Source organism: Schistocerca gregaria, chromosome 11 (assembly GCF_023897955.1).
Source record: "Schistocerca gregaria isolate iqSchGreg1 chromosome 11, iqSchGreg1.2, whole genome shotgun sequence".
Classification (NCBI taxonomy): Eukaryota; Metazoa; Arthropoda; class Insecta; order Orthoptera; family Acrididae; genus Schistocerca; species Schistocerca gregaria.
In genome coordinates, this window is record NC_064930.1 from 86,671,155 (window position 1) to 86,689,808 (window position 18,654).

Genomic DNA, 18,654 nt, shown 5'->3' on the forward strand with positions numbered 1-18,654 from the left:
ACACATCCATGCCTGAGGCAGGATTCGAACCTGCGTTTTCGTCAGACGAAAGGTTAGTTTCTAAGTGTTTCGATGGACTTAATTACTTCAGTGAGATCGTTCTTGCAAATGTGAAATACACCGCATTGAGTGGCTTTCATTACAGCAAATATTAGCAATCTACTCCATCAATTATATTGCTTGTAATTAGTGACAACAAATATTGTTTAATAATCCTTGTGATATTGCAGACACAGTTCTGACTCTTGATTACTGGTTGCTGTACGTATCTATCCACATCAAGGCTATTGAGACAGCTCTTAGAGGATTTACTTCAGTGAGATCGTTCTTGCAAATGTGAAATACACCGCATTGAGTGGCTTTCATTACAGCAAATATTAGCAATCTACTCCATCAATTATATTGCTTGTAATTAGTGACAACAAATATTGTTTAATAATCCTTGTGATATTGCAGACACAGTTCTGACTCTTGATTACTGGTTGCTGTACGTATCTATCCACATCAAGGCTATTGAGACAGCTCTTAGAGGATTTGCAGTTTAAAAGTGACATAATTGCGAAATAAGTGTGCAGATGAGTGATTAAACTGTGTTTTATTGAAGTTGTTATGCGATTTTAAAGGAATAATAAATGTTAAATACAGTGATTGAATAATGAAAATCTCATTTTCCACATGTTTAAGCCGTCCTATACCCGTAATTTTCCGCCACATATTTACTGGTAAACACTAGTTGAAGAGTGAGATGCCGCCCCCCCCCCCCCCTTCTTCACAAACTTGGTTTGACACTGACCTGTAACATAGTCCGAGGTATAGAATATGCATTTTGAGGCTGTTGATATGAAAGTGGGAAGTACAGATCTTCCAGTTAAATCAGGAATAGCTTAAGTGCAGTACTTGAAAGTAACAAAGGAAAAGTTTACTTATGTAGGTGGTTGTAGTGTCGGCAAAAAGTTCGTGTGTGTGAAGTTGCCATGTAGAACACCAGGGGCAAAACTTTTATCCTGAGTCTTGAACTGTGCCGGAATAAAAATGAGGCATTCATATGACTCAATAATGCTGTTTTCATTTCACTACACTTATACAGATGTCTGAGTTCTGCTGTGTTAACATTGCAAAGTCCTGTAGACATGTGGAGTATTAACCAAAATTGTCATATTGGAAGCATAACCACATTTGTTACATTACTTGATATTTTCAGGAGAAAAAGGCAATGTTGCTTCTTATTAATATAATACATTCAGAGTCACAGCTGTGTTTGACCAATCATAACTGATGCTGAATGTGCAAGTCGTCATATAATGTGAAGAACTTATTTCAATAGTGGTACAAGTCCATTACCTCCACATTTCTGTCTATAGTGCTTCTGAAATTAATGATCCAAACAAACATTAATAAGCGTTCATTTCTAGTAAGAAGCCATGTGCTTGAATATTTCTGGTATCTCAACTGCAGATTTTTCAGCGCTCATTTAACTTTACGACTCCGTATCTCAAAATGAACAAAAATGGACTTCTACCACTAATGTCCTTCATACGCACACACAGCACACCGATCTCGTGAGGCACAAGGCTCTTACAACGAAGTACGTACGTCGTTCAACAGATGACACTAGGAAAAGAATGTTAACTGCGCTTTTTAATTGCTACTTGTCACTCTTAGTTGCGATTTGTCACGGAAATCTCAGTTTGAGTCGGTAGCGAATAGCATAGTATGAGCTTTCCTCAACAAATGGCACTGCTAACTGCGCTTTTTAGTTGCTACTTGCGACTCTTAGTTGCGACTTGTCACAGAAATCGCAGTTAGACTCGATAGCGTGTTGCAGAGATGAGCGTAGTACAAACTGTGGCCAACAGATGGCACTGTTAACTGCGCGTTTTAGTTGCTACTTGCGACTCTTAGTTGCGATTTGTCACTGAAATCGCAGAAAGCAGTATGTAATTTGGCCAACAGATGGCTCACGGCGTTTATTGTGGAATGCTACTTGGGCTGCTAACTGTGACTGAAATCGCAGTTAGATTTTGTAAAGTTGTTATGTGATTTCTGTGACTGCTCAATCAGTGTGATTTCTAACTGATACGCGATTTCCTGCCCACCACTACTTCGTATCATATTTGATTATTTGCAGCGATCAGCTGCCCACATGATCCAACTTGTCTGCCCAGATGTGCTTTGTAGGAACAGATTTGAGCAGTTTCGCTCTAACCTCCAAGTTCGAAGTTTCCGTACGCATTTCTGCGCAAATCTTCTGTTGGCACGCAACGAACTGTTTGCTCAAATGTGATTTGCGCAGACAGATCGTTTTCTGGACGAGGGTTCAGGTCAAAATATCTTTGAAGTGAGGTGCTTAGTAGCAGCCATCTTGTGTAATGTGTATTGCAGAAATTTGTAAATTGCGTCCTTCAGGTAATAAATAAATAAATAAAAAAATTACTAACATGAGGGAAGAAAATACGAAAATTTATTTTGGAACACGAGTGTTACAGCATTTTTGTTGTTATTATTATGGTAAATGGATAGGACTTGTGAAACAAGGTGCGAATATTCTCCGAGGAACTGGTGAATTGTCAATATTGTTTTAATTTAATGTGATACAACCTGAATGCCCGAAAGCAACTTTATTCCGTATTGAATTTCTGTCATTGGATAACCATTTGCGACTTTGATTATGGTTATGGACAGCGTGTGATTTCGTATGTAATTTCTTAGGTTATGTTTATTTTGAAATAACCTCTGTGCTTCTTTCCGTGAAATGTATGTTTTGTAATTTCAGCGTAGAAGATAGTGTTTCATTTCTTATTCTGGTGTACATCAAGAATATATTTTGTACGTCAGTTACGGAGAATATTTGGTCGATGTGTCGTTAGGTCTATAGCATCATGTAAAGTGCCTGCTAGATCTCTACATTTATCCTTCTTCAATTCGTAAAGGAAATTATTCCCGCAACTTTTGCAACAGTTTCCTTGAGTTGTGGTTTCCAGTGAAAGTGGGAAACAATGTTAAACATTTTGTGATGGGTGAAGGAAGGCAGACAGTGAATTTCGCACATTTACTATATTAGTATGTTTATATCACCTATGATACAATGATGTTGGTTAAGGGATAGAAAGAGCGATGCTGTGATATGGAGTACTGCTCACACAGATAGTAGCGTTTGAAATTGTATGCTTGAATACTTACGACATAAATGCCCGCAGTTACTGTTTATGTAGAAGTATTGTTTATATGGGGGTGAAAGAGGATCCAATAGAAGACATTCTAGCTCTTATTTGCGTGGCTGTTCAGAGTGAGCTGCTATGAAGTTCTGTATAAGGACATTACAACAATAATTGGTCCAGGAAGAGCTACACTGTGGACAAAAATTACAGTGATAAAAGATGGTTGTACAACATGAGAACAATCTAAGTGTGTATGCCTGCAAACTTCATTTTCAACTTTCTCGTTATTGTAAAATATATTTTCGATGTAGTAAACTGTCTTATTTACAAAGTTCACGTTACATGTGTTAGTTGGTTTGCATCGTCATATTGCTGAGGTTACAATTCAGATAGAGAGCTACAAAATTAATCTCCCATACTGCATATAGTACTGTAGCTGCAGTATACAATGAATCACTGTCACAAAGAAACAGTAACAATCAATAAATCTTTGTTTGCATGTGATTTTTCTGTTGACATTTTGTGATAGCATGTTCTGACCCTTCATAACATGAGAGATGCATTCTTAATGCTATTTCTGTGTGGTTGTTGTTTTTTTTTTTTTTCAATTTATTTCCTGTGCAATGACTCATGCTGTGGTAGGAGTAAAAAAATGCTGTTTCTGAGATTGATCTCATAGTGACAATGGATATTGAATACCATTGTTTTTATTTGGCTCCTTGGTTTTAGGGCCTTGGGACTGCAGCAATGGATCAGAAAAACATTATCTGGATAAAAACAGAGATAACAGATGAGGTGTCAACCTTGCCAGACTCCACAGTAAGTGGTATCCTTGTTTGTCTTAGCAGTGTTTCTTTAAGTTGTCTGTGCGTTATTTGGAGCAAATAAACATTATTGTCATATGTCTGGAAGTATGTATAATGTGGTGTATTCCAGATAATATTTTTGTCATAAATAACAATTCACAAGATTGCATAAACTATGATTTGCATTGAATTTCACTGGATTAAAAGGAATAGAGTAGATCAAATGTTTACTAGAATTTAGAGAACTTCTAAATGCACTGTTCAGTGACATTGATAATACACACACATAAACTTGGAGTGTGCTTTTATTCTGTATGCTTACTTCAAATAATTGAGAATTTAAGTTGAAATGTTTTTGTGATTTCTTTATCAACATTACATGATTACTGCTCACATAAAACATTTTTGTAAGTAAGTTTGAAGAGCTGTTCACTGTGGTCACTGTTCTGATAAGTAAGTCTCATATTAATCTGTAAATTTCCATTTCTATGGCCGACCAGAGTGGCAGAGCGGTTCTAGGTGCTTCAGTCTGGAACCGCGCAACGCTATGATTGCGGGTTCGAATCCTGCCTCAGGCATGGATGTGTGTGATGTCTTTAGGTTAGTTAGGTTTAAGTAGTTCTAAGTTCTAGGGGACTGATGACCGCAGATGTTAAGCCCTATAGTGCTCAGAGCCATTTGAACCATTTTTTTAGCATTTCTCTGTGAATATGTAAACTGGATGTCAGTAAATTTACATTTCAGACAAATTTCTTACTGGAGCTTAATGAATGGTTGACAGCACTGTTTGCGTGCACACTGGTAGATTACAATTTCAGTAATAGTGTGGGTTGAACCTACTGGTAACAGGCTCTGACTCTAATCCTTGGTGGAATTATATGGCATGTGTGTACAGAGATATAATGCAACACTGGCAATATTTATTTTGCTAATATATTATGTTTTGGAATAGATGATGTGGTGACAAACTGGTCTGTAGTATAGTATGGTACGTGTTTGGGATTATGCTGTGACAGTTTGGTTTTGAGAGCCAAAGCCAACAAATATTATTTCCCGAGAATAGCTGAATCCTTGTTACAATATTAACTTTATGCCTATTGCATTTTTTTGAGTGGTTTGTTTTTACAATTTTGGTAATGATGTGGGTCCGTTCAGGCTGATGACATTTTCAGGTTCACATTTTGTACTAAATATATATTAAAATTAACCTCATTACAATTTGATAAGTGAAACAAACCCTAGCTTAAAATAATAGTCTTATAAGATTAATCGAAAGCTGTAGAATTTATGAATACCAATTATGCCAATTTGAACACTGGTTAACTGTGGATTGGAACCTCAGAAATTATTGAAATACCACACGGAAGTTTCTCTCACAACTTGTGATGCTTCAGTGGGTGGACTGAACATTTTCTGTGGCCCTTGAGAACACATTTAGCACATTATATTAACTAAAAGACACCTAAATTTCAAAAGCAAATAAAACTTAATTTTTAGTCTATGTATGTTTTGTATCATAAACAGATGCATTTGACTAACCTCCCCACTATGAAGCAGTGATTCCTATTCCTCGGACCAATATCTTATTGTAAATCGTCACACCAAATGCATATGTGGCAGTTCTCATTCCTGAAACAGACTATCAATGTATTTTCTATCCGATACATTGTTTCCCAGAAATGTATGTCATCAAGTAGTCTCCAAGTAGATAACCATTTCTTAAATTATGCAGAGTGAAAGCCAAAAAAAGTAGCTCTATCATAGTCCCGTTTCCACCAGTGTAAGTGAAAATGAATGGCTTTCATTAACTTGCAGAAGAATAAGATTTCTTTATTTTTTATTTTAAATTATATCACCTGCTTTTACTTCAAACAAAATATTATTTGGTATTTGTAATGTGTCAACATCATGCTACATTTACACCCACAGGAATGATACCATGGCTGTGTTGAAAGTATTCAATTACAGAGTGTTACATTAATCATTATCAAAAGTTTTCTGTGGTTCTTAGCACACACATATTTACATTCCCAGTCCAGATTTGTTGTTGTCATACTAATTTATTATTTGTTTTTAATATACACACAAAATTTAATCATGTGATGTGCTGCTAATATTTTAATCAGACTTTAATGTATCATATTAGAAGTAGCTCAGCTGCAACTGAAATTGCACATGGTGTATAAATTTTCAGCAATGGTTGTTGATATACTTTGCTTTAAAAGCCATGACCAGTTTTGCATCAGTGGAGATAAATCTTCGGGTGATCTGTACAAGAAATTGAAGCATTAAAGAATTACAATAGCTCTAAAAATAGATGTCCTAACATCAAATGCCATATATCAATGTGAGCTGATTACTCAAGTTTTTTTTTTACTTTTTTAAACAGTCATGATGTGGCTTAGTAAATGCTAAGAGCCAAGTCTTACTGTTCATCGTATGTTATATCAATAACATGCTAAAAGTGGTTGTAGAGTGCAGTACCCTGATTTTCATAGTGCAGCACCTACAAATTTGAGTGGAGGCTAGTAATTGAATGGTCTGTTTCATGTAAATGGATGCTTAAAGCTGACCTTGAACCTGCACTGTTACTATGTTCTTTAAAACATACATCAAAGCTTTTTCCTGTTTGGTCTATGTATTAGAATCATAATTTTCACACTTGATGCAATGCATATCATATGATTTAAAGTTATCCCGCATTGTCTCCTACCTATGCCTAAATTTTAGGCCACTAATCTTTGGGACAAAACAGGCCAGAAATATGTTCTTAGAGACCGGCTATTTAGCAACCTTACTAGAAGTAATATCAAGATATCCTATGCTATTTACCATCACTATAATCCCTGTTACATATTGGGGTGAGCATAATTGATGTACTAGATGATGCAGAGCAGCTCACATTATTATACCCTATATTCATTTTCTGCAACACATTTCTATTAATACAGTGGATGAAGTCTGCATTGTAGCTATTTGAATATGCCATAAACTGGATTATCATAAATTCCGCCATGAGCTTCAGATGGCAAAGGGACACTGTGGTCTGTGAAGAAATGCCCAGGAGGCCACCTTCTTATATACCACGGTGTGTGGTTAGAGGAGCTTTGAATTACTAGGTGTGAAATAGTGTATATATCATAGCTGGCTGTATTATCACCAATCCTGACGGACAGATACAAAAAGGAAAGAGCCACATCACCACTCTCCTACATGGTGAGTTGGATATTATCACACATTTTATTAAACTCCCCCAGAGAATCACTGCAATCCTGAGAAGAACCATTTAAAATGTAAAGCCAGTCCCCATGTTTCTTGTCGTAGGCATCAATTCAATCAAAGACTCGAACTAGTGCCATCTCACATGTGGCTCATTCTACTGACCCATTAGTATTGGTAACAATGACGCTGTACACACTTCTACAGCATGGTAAGATGTTTGAGGCTCTATTATTCTTCTCTTCCAAAGTTAAGACACGTTAATGTGGTGATTTTAGTTAGTTCCCATAATTGCTTTTTAAGTCAGAAGTCTTAACTGTTTTATCTGGTTTCCTTTCTCTTATAGATGCAACATGATTCCAGTCAGTTTAATCTTGAGAATGAACAATGGACTTTGCTCTTACCATTTACTTCGCTGCACACTGGCTTTTTTTTTTTTTTTTAAAAATTGAAGAAATGTATCAGAACCCAGCTCTCGTTGATATATGGCCTTTCATGGTAGGACACATCTATTTCTAAACCCATTGTAATTTATTTCTTGTACAGATCACATGAACATACATCTCTACTGATGTGAAAACTGGTCACAACTTTTTAATGAAACTATTTTAACAGCTAGCGTGGTTGGTTTCACTATTAACTTCCAGTAAATTACAGTGTTTGAAATTAATGAGGGATCTTAATTTTTGTTTGTTTTCTTTAAAATCTAGCAAAATGTTGGTTTCAAGCCTGTGATACTTGTGAGATTTAATGGCAAATTGAGACAGATTTTTCTGTCTTTGTGAAATATCTATTACTTTCTTCATTTCACTTGTCTTGTAAGTTTCTGTAGGAGTGCCAGCTCCAATGCCGGAACTTGCATGAGAATGTTAGCTTGCAAGAATATACCTGGGCATATTGACAATTTAACTGGATAAGTCAGTGTCTAATTGAAGTGGACTGGACATTCACTGTCAGCCCAGCCTACGAAAACCAGGGCAGTGATGAGTACCTCTCCACTTTGATCCTTTGAACCTTGAATATCTCATTACATTTATGTTACTTCATTGCGAGAATTGTTTTTCCCATATTTAGGACTTTCATTTTTTGAATAGTTTTGTGTGTCTACCCTAGGCACCAGAAAATAAGCAGTTGGAAAAAAAGACATATGTTCCTTGATGGATCGCACCTGCCTCTAGTATGTTAATACTATTATTTGGAGTAACCATAGAAATGGGGGATTATATGCTACCATTGACATGCGTACTACTTTTGTTGCAAAGCAGAATGTTTTTTCCATTTAATAAAATGTGTGTTTTATGCCAGTGTAATTGCTATTCCAACCTTTAATGGTAAGGTGTATGGTGATGGCTTTATATTGACAAACATGAAATAGTAGCAAAGGGAAAAGCGTGAAGTGCAATTTCCTAAAAACTGCTAAAATACATTATTATGAGTGTTATCATAAGTTTTTCACTTTGAAATAAATCTTACGGAGTTCATGTCACCCGGAATTTCTCTCTCGGAAGGAGATGTAGTGATAAAATGATTATTCTTGTTAAACTGTGTAGTAACAATTTTTCTTAATAGTTCTGTAGTTAAACTTAAAGTTCATAAAACATTTGAAAACCATGACGTCTTAAGCCACCAATTAAAGATTTTTACTCTTATCACAGGTCCAGACTTACCCATCCACCATAAATGTAAAAGAAGAATTGCAGGAGTGTGTGAATCAAGAGGTAATTCTAGGATTTAAATGAGTATATAATTAAGTACATTTATATGACAGTTATTGTGGATATAATATAATTGATAACAATTGTAGCTGTCCATTGGCATTCAGGTTTTCATTGTAATGGTTATGATGGTAAATGGTGCCAGACTCTCAGTAACAAATTAGACCCCTGTGGACAATGAGGAAAACTAGGCAAAATTCAGAATGTATGGGCTGAAGTATTAGTGGAACAGTTGTAGAATATATATTTGCAGAATTATTTCTGACATGTGTGAATATAGATAGGAATTCAATGTGACTGGTTTGGTGTACATATAAAGCAAATCGTGAAAATCACTGCTGTAACCAGAACTGGAATCAAGATTTCTTGCTTTTGAGACTTTGCTGGAATGATGAGGCTGTCCAAGCATGCATCCTGGGTTGTGTTAGAATCTCATTCTTGTGGTTGTAGTGCGTGATGGTGGATGAGAATGTTGATAAAAAAAAAACTGGAATTCCGAGTTTGTTTTGGGAAATCCAAGTACTTGTTTCTGTTGTGGCAGAAGTAAATTTCTACTTACAGTCATAAATTGTTGTTATATCTGTTAATTTCTACCTTATGTTTCTTATATCCTTATTGAAATCTTTTTGACAATGTGGTGAACTTCTGGTATTTGAAATAATTTTTTGTCGCTATAAATATATTTTTTACATAGATGATGCAGGTGGATACATATATCTTTGGAATCTTAAGTATATGAGTGTGGTGTAGGGAAGAGGAGGGGAGGAAAGCAAGAATAGCTTTTGAGAAATTACTTTGATATGCTTGGTTTTCCATGTAATTATCACCAGATCGTCAGATGTTTAGAATGTTAGTGAAGTTATTTTTCCTAATCATACATCAAAGAATGTGTCTGTGGTATATACTGCTTAGCGTGTTGCTGGTGGTGTTTCAGTTCTTCATGCTTTGACTGTTTTTGTGACAGATACAACCCTGGGGAATGCACTGGTACTTTTGTAGTATAAAAATAAAATTGAACATACTTCTGTGACAACAAAAGGAAAAAGTCATATGAAAAGATTTGACATGGAGTGCAAAAAGTTAAACCCTTGTTATCAGCCACTATGCTACTAGTTCACTAGGTATAACACCATGTGTGCAAACTGACACGGTAACAAAGAAACTATGCCAGTCATTTTCTTCAAAGCTGTTGATTGTTGACACCTAAGACAAAATAATGTCCGTGTACTTTATGCTTCTTTCACCATACGAATTTTTGACTGTGTGAGAGTGCAACCTATTGTGGCTCCTCCGTGTAAGGTGTAGTTTCAGGAAATTGCTGACGTAACTACATACCCACACATAGAACATGGAGTTCTTAGAGTATTTCCACATCAATGCCCATGGGCCCCAAACATCAGTCTTGAGAAACTAACATACAATAGAGATTAGTCACAACATCCTGCATCCCTGAGGACTGCTGTGCGTGACTTAGGCATGTGAAAGTAAGATTAAACCATGGAAACCGACAGGTTTCATTTCCTGCAATTGTGGACTTTTTTATTCCCTCTTCCTGACTCTTCCAGATTGCATCACACTGGTACTGGGATGATGAGTGTCAAGTGGCAGACACTTGCCACTTACACCTCAAATTACCAGAGCGCTAAAAATGAATCGAATAAATCTTCAATTATGCATACTTGGTGTTTGTGAGCTGTGTAGAAACATTTTCAAAATGGACATACATATGGAAGAAATGATTTAGGTTTCATCTCAAAATGTTTTAATTTATTTCATCTAAATTTGTTGCCTTACCAATGCTCAACTTTCTCATTATTCCATGTTGATGTAATGTGCCAGGTGTCTTGTTTCCATACCTGTTTGTTCTTCTGGTTTTACCCCATTTATGTGAGTCAGCTTTTTAGTTAAGCAATAGCTGATTGAAGAATTGTCTCAGGAGTTGTGGGCAGTGAGTATCTTGAAAGCATTAAGCATTTCCAATAGTCTCCAACATGAAATGAAATTAAAGTAGCACCGTCCACTGAGTCAGATCCAGCCAATAGTGCCGTAATATTTACAATAGCGTTTTTTTAAAAATTACTCCTTGTTAATTCATGTATGAATGGTGTGATAGCCTAGAGGTGTCATCAGTGTGAAATAATCAAGAAATAAATTAATGTGCCAACTGCAAGATATTACATAGAAGTTCCAATCTGTGCTCACCTTAGGTAACATCATCTTGTTAATTTGGTTCCTCTGTGTTGTACACTGTCTGACAATTGAAAAGCTCATTCATCGGGTGTTTTTTACTGTTATTGACAAAGTACCATCAGGTGTTATATTGAAATTGTTCAGAATAGACAATACTTTTCGCCTCTTTGGTTTTTGTGGAATGAATGACAGTTTTGCATGAGCAAAACTGTTTTCAAGAACATAATATTAAAATGAATGTTGTTTGCTCATAATGTTAATAGTGTCTGGTGATACCTAAGCAAATTGCTTCCAGTTAATGAGATTTTCAGTTTGCTTAATGCAGAATGCCAAAATTGTGTGTGACAGATACAGAAGAGGAGAACTGCGGAAAAGTTTTCCATGCTCTTTATTTATGAATTCCAGTCAATGCATCTGGATATTATTCATAACTATGCTTTAGACCCAACTCAGAGTTACAGAACTGCGAATAAAACACAGTGACCTATTTGGCGTTTCTGCTCCCATTTATTGCCGTCGTAGGCAGCAACACTGTGTCTTCAAAAAGTGAGCTTCCAAGGAGTCAGCCAGCTCAAGATATACATCAGCTGAGCAGCTGTATTCAGCCTGTTGCTGGTCTAATAGCTATTTGATGGTCGATTTATTTCCTGATTTGTTTCACAATTACCCTGATATATTCACTAGATTTTTTTTTTTGTCATTTAGATGAAATGTTCTGAATTATTCTCTTGTAAGCAATGACATAGTGGTAGAAAATATATGGTTTTCAGTCCAGGAAGGTCATTTCAACAGAAACGACAACTTCCTTTGCTATTTAAAATGGGAATTTTGTCTAGGTCGTCATTGGGACAGTAAGGGAGCCATTGTTTGACGTAGTCATATGCTAGCTTTATGGTTAAGTGTTTGCTCTTAAAGTGGAATAGTGTGTTAGTTTTCTGTATTAATCTAGTTGGAGACAATTTTTTTTTACATTTTCTGTGAACGAGTCACTGGCATGCACATCAATAATTGCTAAAGAAATACTCTACCATAAGTGTGTGACTACCTAGATTCTGTACCCTGTAGATCTAAATATGAATAATTTTGCTGAATTGCACTCTTGTTAGTGTCTGCTTTTTCTACTTCTGTCAGATGTATTGGCATTGTGGCACTGAACGATTTAACTGGATTTCATTATGTATCTACCCCTATTGCTACATTTGCATATTTTCATGGTAGTCCTGTAATGCTACTTCAGTATGACTGTGGACCAAATGTAGACAGACTGTTTTGAAGCTTAAAGTATGCATTATCCTGGTAATGTGTAAAATTTGGGATACTTTGTAATACTGAAAGAGACTGTCTTCATAGCATTATCGTGATAAGCTGTAATACATGTTTATTAGTACAGTGCAAACTAAGTAGCAGTTTTTCGTTAGTTTATTAAACTTAGCAGATAAACATAAGAGATAAATATGGCAGTATAGTGTCCCACATTATCTAAAATAAACTTACAGTGTTCAGGTAGTTCTATGACTTCACATCTAATGACAAAAGAGCAGCATGTGCTCCCTTTCTGAAACAATCACTGCTTTTGAAATCATTTTCAGTTTTCCTACAAAAGCAATATCTTGTGACTTCCGTTCACTACTACTGTAAATTAGCTGCTAACTGCCCCAAGTTAAGTGATGAATCTTAATAATTCCTGTCATATATCTCCTGGTAACTTTGTAGTAGCCATAGTAATCTACATTACAAGTACCATATTACATGATCAATGAAACAAGAGAAAGTCTCTGAAAAGATTTGAAGCAACTGTTGACAACACAAATCTATATATTGTTCATCATATTGGGATTAAACAAGATGGGGATAAATCATGGAAGCAATGAATGAGCTTGTTAGTATGTGTTATCTATGGTAGATGTGGGGGTGAAAAAATGTATGAAAGTATACAGCTGCACATTTGCCTGTATGGTTCTGCTTCAATTGCCATACACCCAGTTTTTCCCTGTTACTCCACAATTTGATTTATTACTCTGTGGCTTCGACATGTTGGCCTTATAGCCATAACATCTTGGTGGAATTCCTGATATTCTAGTTTTGTAAGTACTGGCCAGCCCCTGTATCTCTTTGTTAGCATTTGTTTCACATCTTTATATGAGATTTTCCATTAATCATTTAGAAAATTTAATTTTTAATTTTGAGCTACTGAAAAGCCAAGCTTCACATAAGGAACAACAGGTCTTACCTTTAACATTGTCATGAGGCTCAGCGGCCAATATTGTGTTGAGGGAGATCTGCTTCCAGCAGTGTATTGTTAGCTTAGTTGTTCCCAACCTCTGTTGTAATCCAATGGTGGTGCAAGTCCTCAGTTCTAATTGAGTGCAGACATGTGTGGTCTAGGTTATTATTTTCTGTTTCACTTAATTCAGCTGGAAATTGCTAGAAAAGACTCTTTTAACAAAATTGAAGAAAACCTTTACGCATTACATCTCCTTAAAAGCTTGACTTGCTAAGCTGTGTTAATGGTCATAGATGGCTGCTTTGTGAAACCAAGCTGCTTCATTACACAAATGTCTCTAAAGAACTTTGACTCGACCATTGACCATACAAATTTGATCTCTGTTGGTCCATCATGGCCAGGGGAGTTGGCTGGTATGTAATTGAAATATTAATAGAATTCACCAACAGCTGTATACTTTTAAGGTATTATTTTTGTTTTATTGTGAAAGAAACCAGCTTTGGCATTTCATTATACCATCTTCAGGCCCCTGCATAATAAGAGAATACATGTAGCATGTAAGGCTGTGCAAAGAAAGCTTATAGAAAGTGACGGATAATCAATCATAATACTGCTTAAGCTTAAAAATGCAAGTAGTGGCATTAAATTAAATCTTCGTGTACATCCAGCACAGTAGACCAAAACATGTGCATATTTGTGGGTCATAAAACAATTTCACACCACAGATTTACAAGGGAACATGTAAATACATTAAAAAGATCAGCATTAGACGGTACACAATCAAGGGCACTGTTGAAACCAAGGTCATTTTTTAATTCTTTTTTTCCTTTTGTTATAGATGAGGAAGTGCCTAGTATATGTGAGGACCAATCTACATTTAAAGTAAAATATTATACAGTAAACTATGAAGTACAATAGTATGCATATTACCATCCTAAGCACTATCACAGAGAATGTTACAACTAGTTGTCACAGCAGAAACAATGCAAAACCCAATGGTAGTCGACTTATCAAGAGAAAATAGCATGCAGTGTGACACTAAGAATATTCACAATTACCTTGTGGCCTAGGTCATACAACAAATTGAATATATATGATTTGGTTTCCTTTATATCCCTTAACAGGTTGGCATTACCACAGTGAAACAAACCAACAAGGATCTCAAATCATACTTAAGTATGGCGACTCTTCTAAGTTCTCATCCAACAACATCACACAGTTTCACTGTCACTACCTTAACGACCTGTCTATAGAAGAAAAACCATCTAAATAAAAATTCATAGCAAGTCACTATAGGGAACATGAGTATGGAAAAAGTAAAAGGTAAATGAATGTGTGAAAACCACCATATCATAAAAGTTGAAGCACATAACATGAGTAACATCATCTAACACCATTAACACCAAATCTTGGCTATAGTAATGGCATCACAACATAGTTTGGACAAGACGAGAATGGAAGCTTTTGAAATGTGGTGCTACAGAAGAATGCTGAAGATTAGATGGGTAGATCATATAACTAATGAGGAGGTATTGAATAGGGTTGGGGAGAACAGAATTTTTGTGACACAACTTGACTAGAAGAAGGATCAAGGGATCACCAATTTAGTATTGGAGGGTAAAAATTGTAGAGGGAGACCAAGAGACGAATACACCAAGTAGATTCAGAAGGATGTAGGTTGCAGTAGGTACTGGGAGATGAAGAAGCTTGCACAGGATAGAGTTGCATGGAGAGCTGCATCAAACCAGTCTCAGGACTGAGGACCACAATAACAACAATTCCCCTAAGTTGCATGGGGAAGTAAGGACAACACTGACCTGCTGATAAACTAACCAGGTCCTAATCATACTCGTAAGGTGTAGTCAAGACATACTGAATTCCCACAAGTGAACTAGGGAATGTGGGTCTAAAAATGCAACTGGCTGAAAGGTGGTAGCTGACAACAGATAACACCATATTTCATTTTAAGGAAGCAGTGAAACGCTTTGTTGTCGTAAGTATAGAAATAGCATATAAGATACCAAGAAACTGAAAACATGATGGTCGCTAATAAAAATTTGTTGTCTGCCAAGGGAGTAAACTGCTCTGAAGTGGATACAAAGAGTTGTAGAAGACAGGATGTATGAGCTCATATGAAGGTGACATATTGTACACCTCAGCGTTTCCGGACACATGTCCACATAACATTTTTATTTCTGTGTGAGGAATGTTTCCTGAAAGTTTGGCCGTGCCTTTTTGTAACACTTTGTATAAACCAAAAGGCAAAAAGAGTTGTTTCAATGGCACCTTTGATTTTATACTGTCTAGTGCTGATCTTTTTAATGTATTTACATTTTCCATTGTAAATATGTGGTGTGAAATAGTTTTATGACTAATAAATATGTTCACATGTTGTAGTCGTACACAAAGATTTGGTTTAACCCCACTAATTTTATTTTTAAGCTGTGTTCACCTTTATATACTACATGTATACTCTCTTATTATGCATGGGCCTGAAGATGGAATAATGAAATGCCAAAACTGGTTGCTTTAAGAATAAAATAAAATAATACGTTAAAGTATACTGCTGTTGGTGAATTTTGTTGATGCTGACAAATATAAATTTGAGTTCCGTTCTTCACGTAGGAAGTATATGTCAGGGGAGTAGTTGTGAAGTGAATATAGTTCCTCTGTGCTAAATCTGTTAAATAGGATTTAGGCATCCCTGTAGATGTTTACTCACTCTAACATTAGCAATTTCCTTCCACTCTGTGGAACTCCAAAAAATAGATATCTCTGTTGGTCTGAATCTTAACTGAATACCTTAAATATCACTTTTGATCAGCTTTAAGTTCTCCATGAATTTGTATGTGCACATACAATGTGTAGGGAGCCTGTATTGCTATAGTTCATGCACCACAAGGTGGCCACATAGTTTATGACACACATTTACCATAAGAAATAAAACCATGGCAGTAATAATCATTATAGCATGAAGAATCACTTGTAATGGGAAAGAAACTGGATATAAAGTATTAAAGACTAACATTAAACAACATAGTGCTGTAGTCTGATTGGATCACTAACTATAAATTAATTTTGAGTCATACCCATGTCTTGCATATTAGTGTAATACAATACTCATCATATAAAAGCAGGCCATCTGCCTCCATTGCTACTGAGTGGCGGCAGAACACACACATAGGAGGAGGTTACGTGTGTGTTCTGCCACTGCTTCATGAGTAGACTTTGTCTATCCACTTACATTACTTTGTAAAAATTGTTTTTGCTGTATTAGTCCATTGATATTGAGTTTGAAATGCAAATTGTAGACTTTTAGGTGGGGCATTTCTGAACAACAGTAAAGCATTTTATGCTTTCCAGAGCAGTGAGTGGTATCTAATACTTTCAACAAAGTGCGATGGAGCCCCGCGACAGTCACTACCAGATGCCGCAAGTGGACCCTGGAGATCTGTGATGAATGCAGTGTTTAGAGGCAGGCAGTCTGCCAAGAAATCTTTCACAAAAATGTTATTGCTTGGAACTATTATCAGCAGTGTGTCAGAAAGGAGAAAATATATTGTAGCTGTGTTATCATTACCCTAAAGACTTTTAACATTCAGATGAAAAGCGATGAAAAAATTTGTATAAGGAGCAGTTTCAAATGTGAAATGTCACATTTAGATGACACATTGTTTACTGCTACACCATGGGTCTACATGTATCATAACATGTTGAACAGGAAGTAAGACTTGCTACAGGAACTGCCAAATCTACAGTGTTGCCAGATTGTGCAGATAACTGGACATAGGGCATGGCCAGGTTAATTGTCGCATATCATAATCATTGCAGATTTATATTCAGCAGCAGCTAGACAGAGGCTAAGTTTTATGCCGGAAAGTGTATGTGTGTGCAGCTGCATTGGCTGAATTTAGAATTCCAGAAGTGCAGTTCTGGAAGTTGACTGCGCTGAGGGGTTGTGCCAGGTGGAGTGGGAGTGGGTGCTGAGAGAAAAAGAGCCAGAGGGTGGGTTACGGAAGAACGGCTGACGTCTTGGAGGGAAGCGCAAGATATAAAAGATAGGAATGCTTGAGGGAGAGGCAGCAGGTGCAACTACCCCCCCTCCCAGTTGTCAGAAGCTCTTCTTCCTGCCACTCCCATTCCTCCCCCCCCCCCCCCAGCTTTGCGTGTGCGTGTGCGCGCGCATGGGGAGGGGATGTGGGGTCCATAGGTGTGATGTGAGTAAAGAGTGCTGATAACAGCACTTTCCTTGGGAAATGCTTTTGCACAACTTACAGTTACTGTGAGTAAGTCTTAAGGCATTTCAGAAGCACTCAATCTCAGATTAAAAAAAGGGAATTTTGAACTATTTGATGTGAATAGTAAGTTTACTGAGTTCTGCAGCAGACAATAATTGAACATACTTTGCAGAAACATTCTCTAGTGTTAAATAACATAAGTCATTGGTTGCAAGAAGGCGATAATTTGACTACTGATTGTGCACATGTGCTTAAGCACTACTGATGAATAGAAATAGTGAGCACAGAGTAGTCTGTTACTAAAGTAACAAAATGGAGGCTAAGTTGTCTCAGTGGCTACATGTTGGACTACTTAGGGTTCTAGTTTTTTCGCACTTACCACTTTCTGCTAATGTAGTATGTACAAAATGCTGAGTTTCGCCATAGTTGGAATCCACATTACACTATAGGTTGTCATATACAGCATGACAGTTATTGAAAAATATGAAAAAAATGTAAATTAGTTACAAACTACATTGTGCACAGACATTTATTTAACATGTAAATGTCACTATAGATATTTGGATTTCGGTTATGACATGCTCGATATGCCTAAAATCCTTGGCGATGATGTCCAGGTGAATCGCAAAGTTCTGCATGACCCACTGAAGTGTCAGAACACCATGGCTGTCGATGACCTTCTGAAAGGCTGTTTACAGCTCAGCAAAGTTTTTGGGGTATTGCTGTACACCCCATCTTTAATATAGCCCCACAAAAAGGAGTCCCCTCGGGGGCACAGAATTTGTTTGCTGAGTACAGGCTTGGTGCCCTCAGGGTGTGTGGCTGGGGATTTGTAAGTTATGCCAGCCCTGTGTCACCATAAGCTCTGGGCATGCTTCTGTGACAACCATGTGCGCATCAGTGGAATGTTGTACGTTTTGGAGATCGCGGTTCATGGCTTCACTGCCTGGAGCATAAGGAAGTACACACCAATGTAAAAAAAAAAAAAAAAAAAAAAAAAAAAACTACTACATGCTGCTGAGGTGAATGGCTGTTGAGGTAAAACAGTCTCTAGTGGGCAATCTTTGGGGTACCTGCTGCCGCCAATTGTATAAGGCTTGCTCA

General features: G+C 36.7%; 1 protein-coding gene across 1 annotated transcript in view; it reads left to right on the top strand.

Moving 5' to 3' along the window:
- The first annotated feature begins 2,097 nt into the window (after positions 1-2,097).
- The window catches only part of LOC126295244 (zinc finger protein 664-like), a 179,728-nt gene continuing 163,171 nt past the window's right edge, over positions 2,098-18,654 (top strand). The window contains exons 1-3 of the mRNA XM_049987599.1: positions 2,098-2,406; positions 3,888-3,977; positions 8,839-8,901. Coding sequence (XP_049843556.1) covers positions 3,906-3,977; positions 8,839-8,901 — 135 coding nt within the window. The 5' untranslated portion in view covers positions 2,098-2,406; positions 3,888-3,905. The remainder of the gene's footprint in view (positions 2,407-3,887; positions 3,978-8,838; positions 8,902-18,654) is intronic.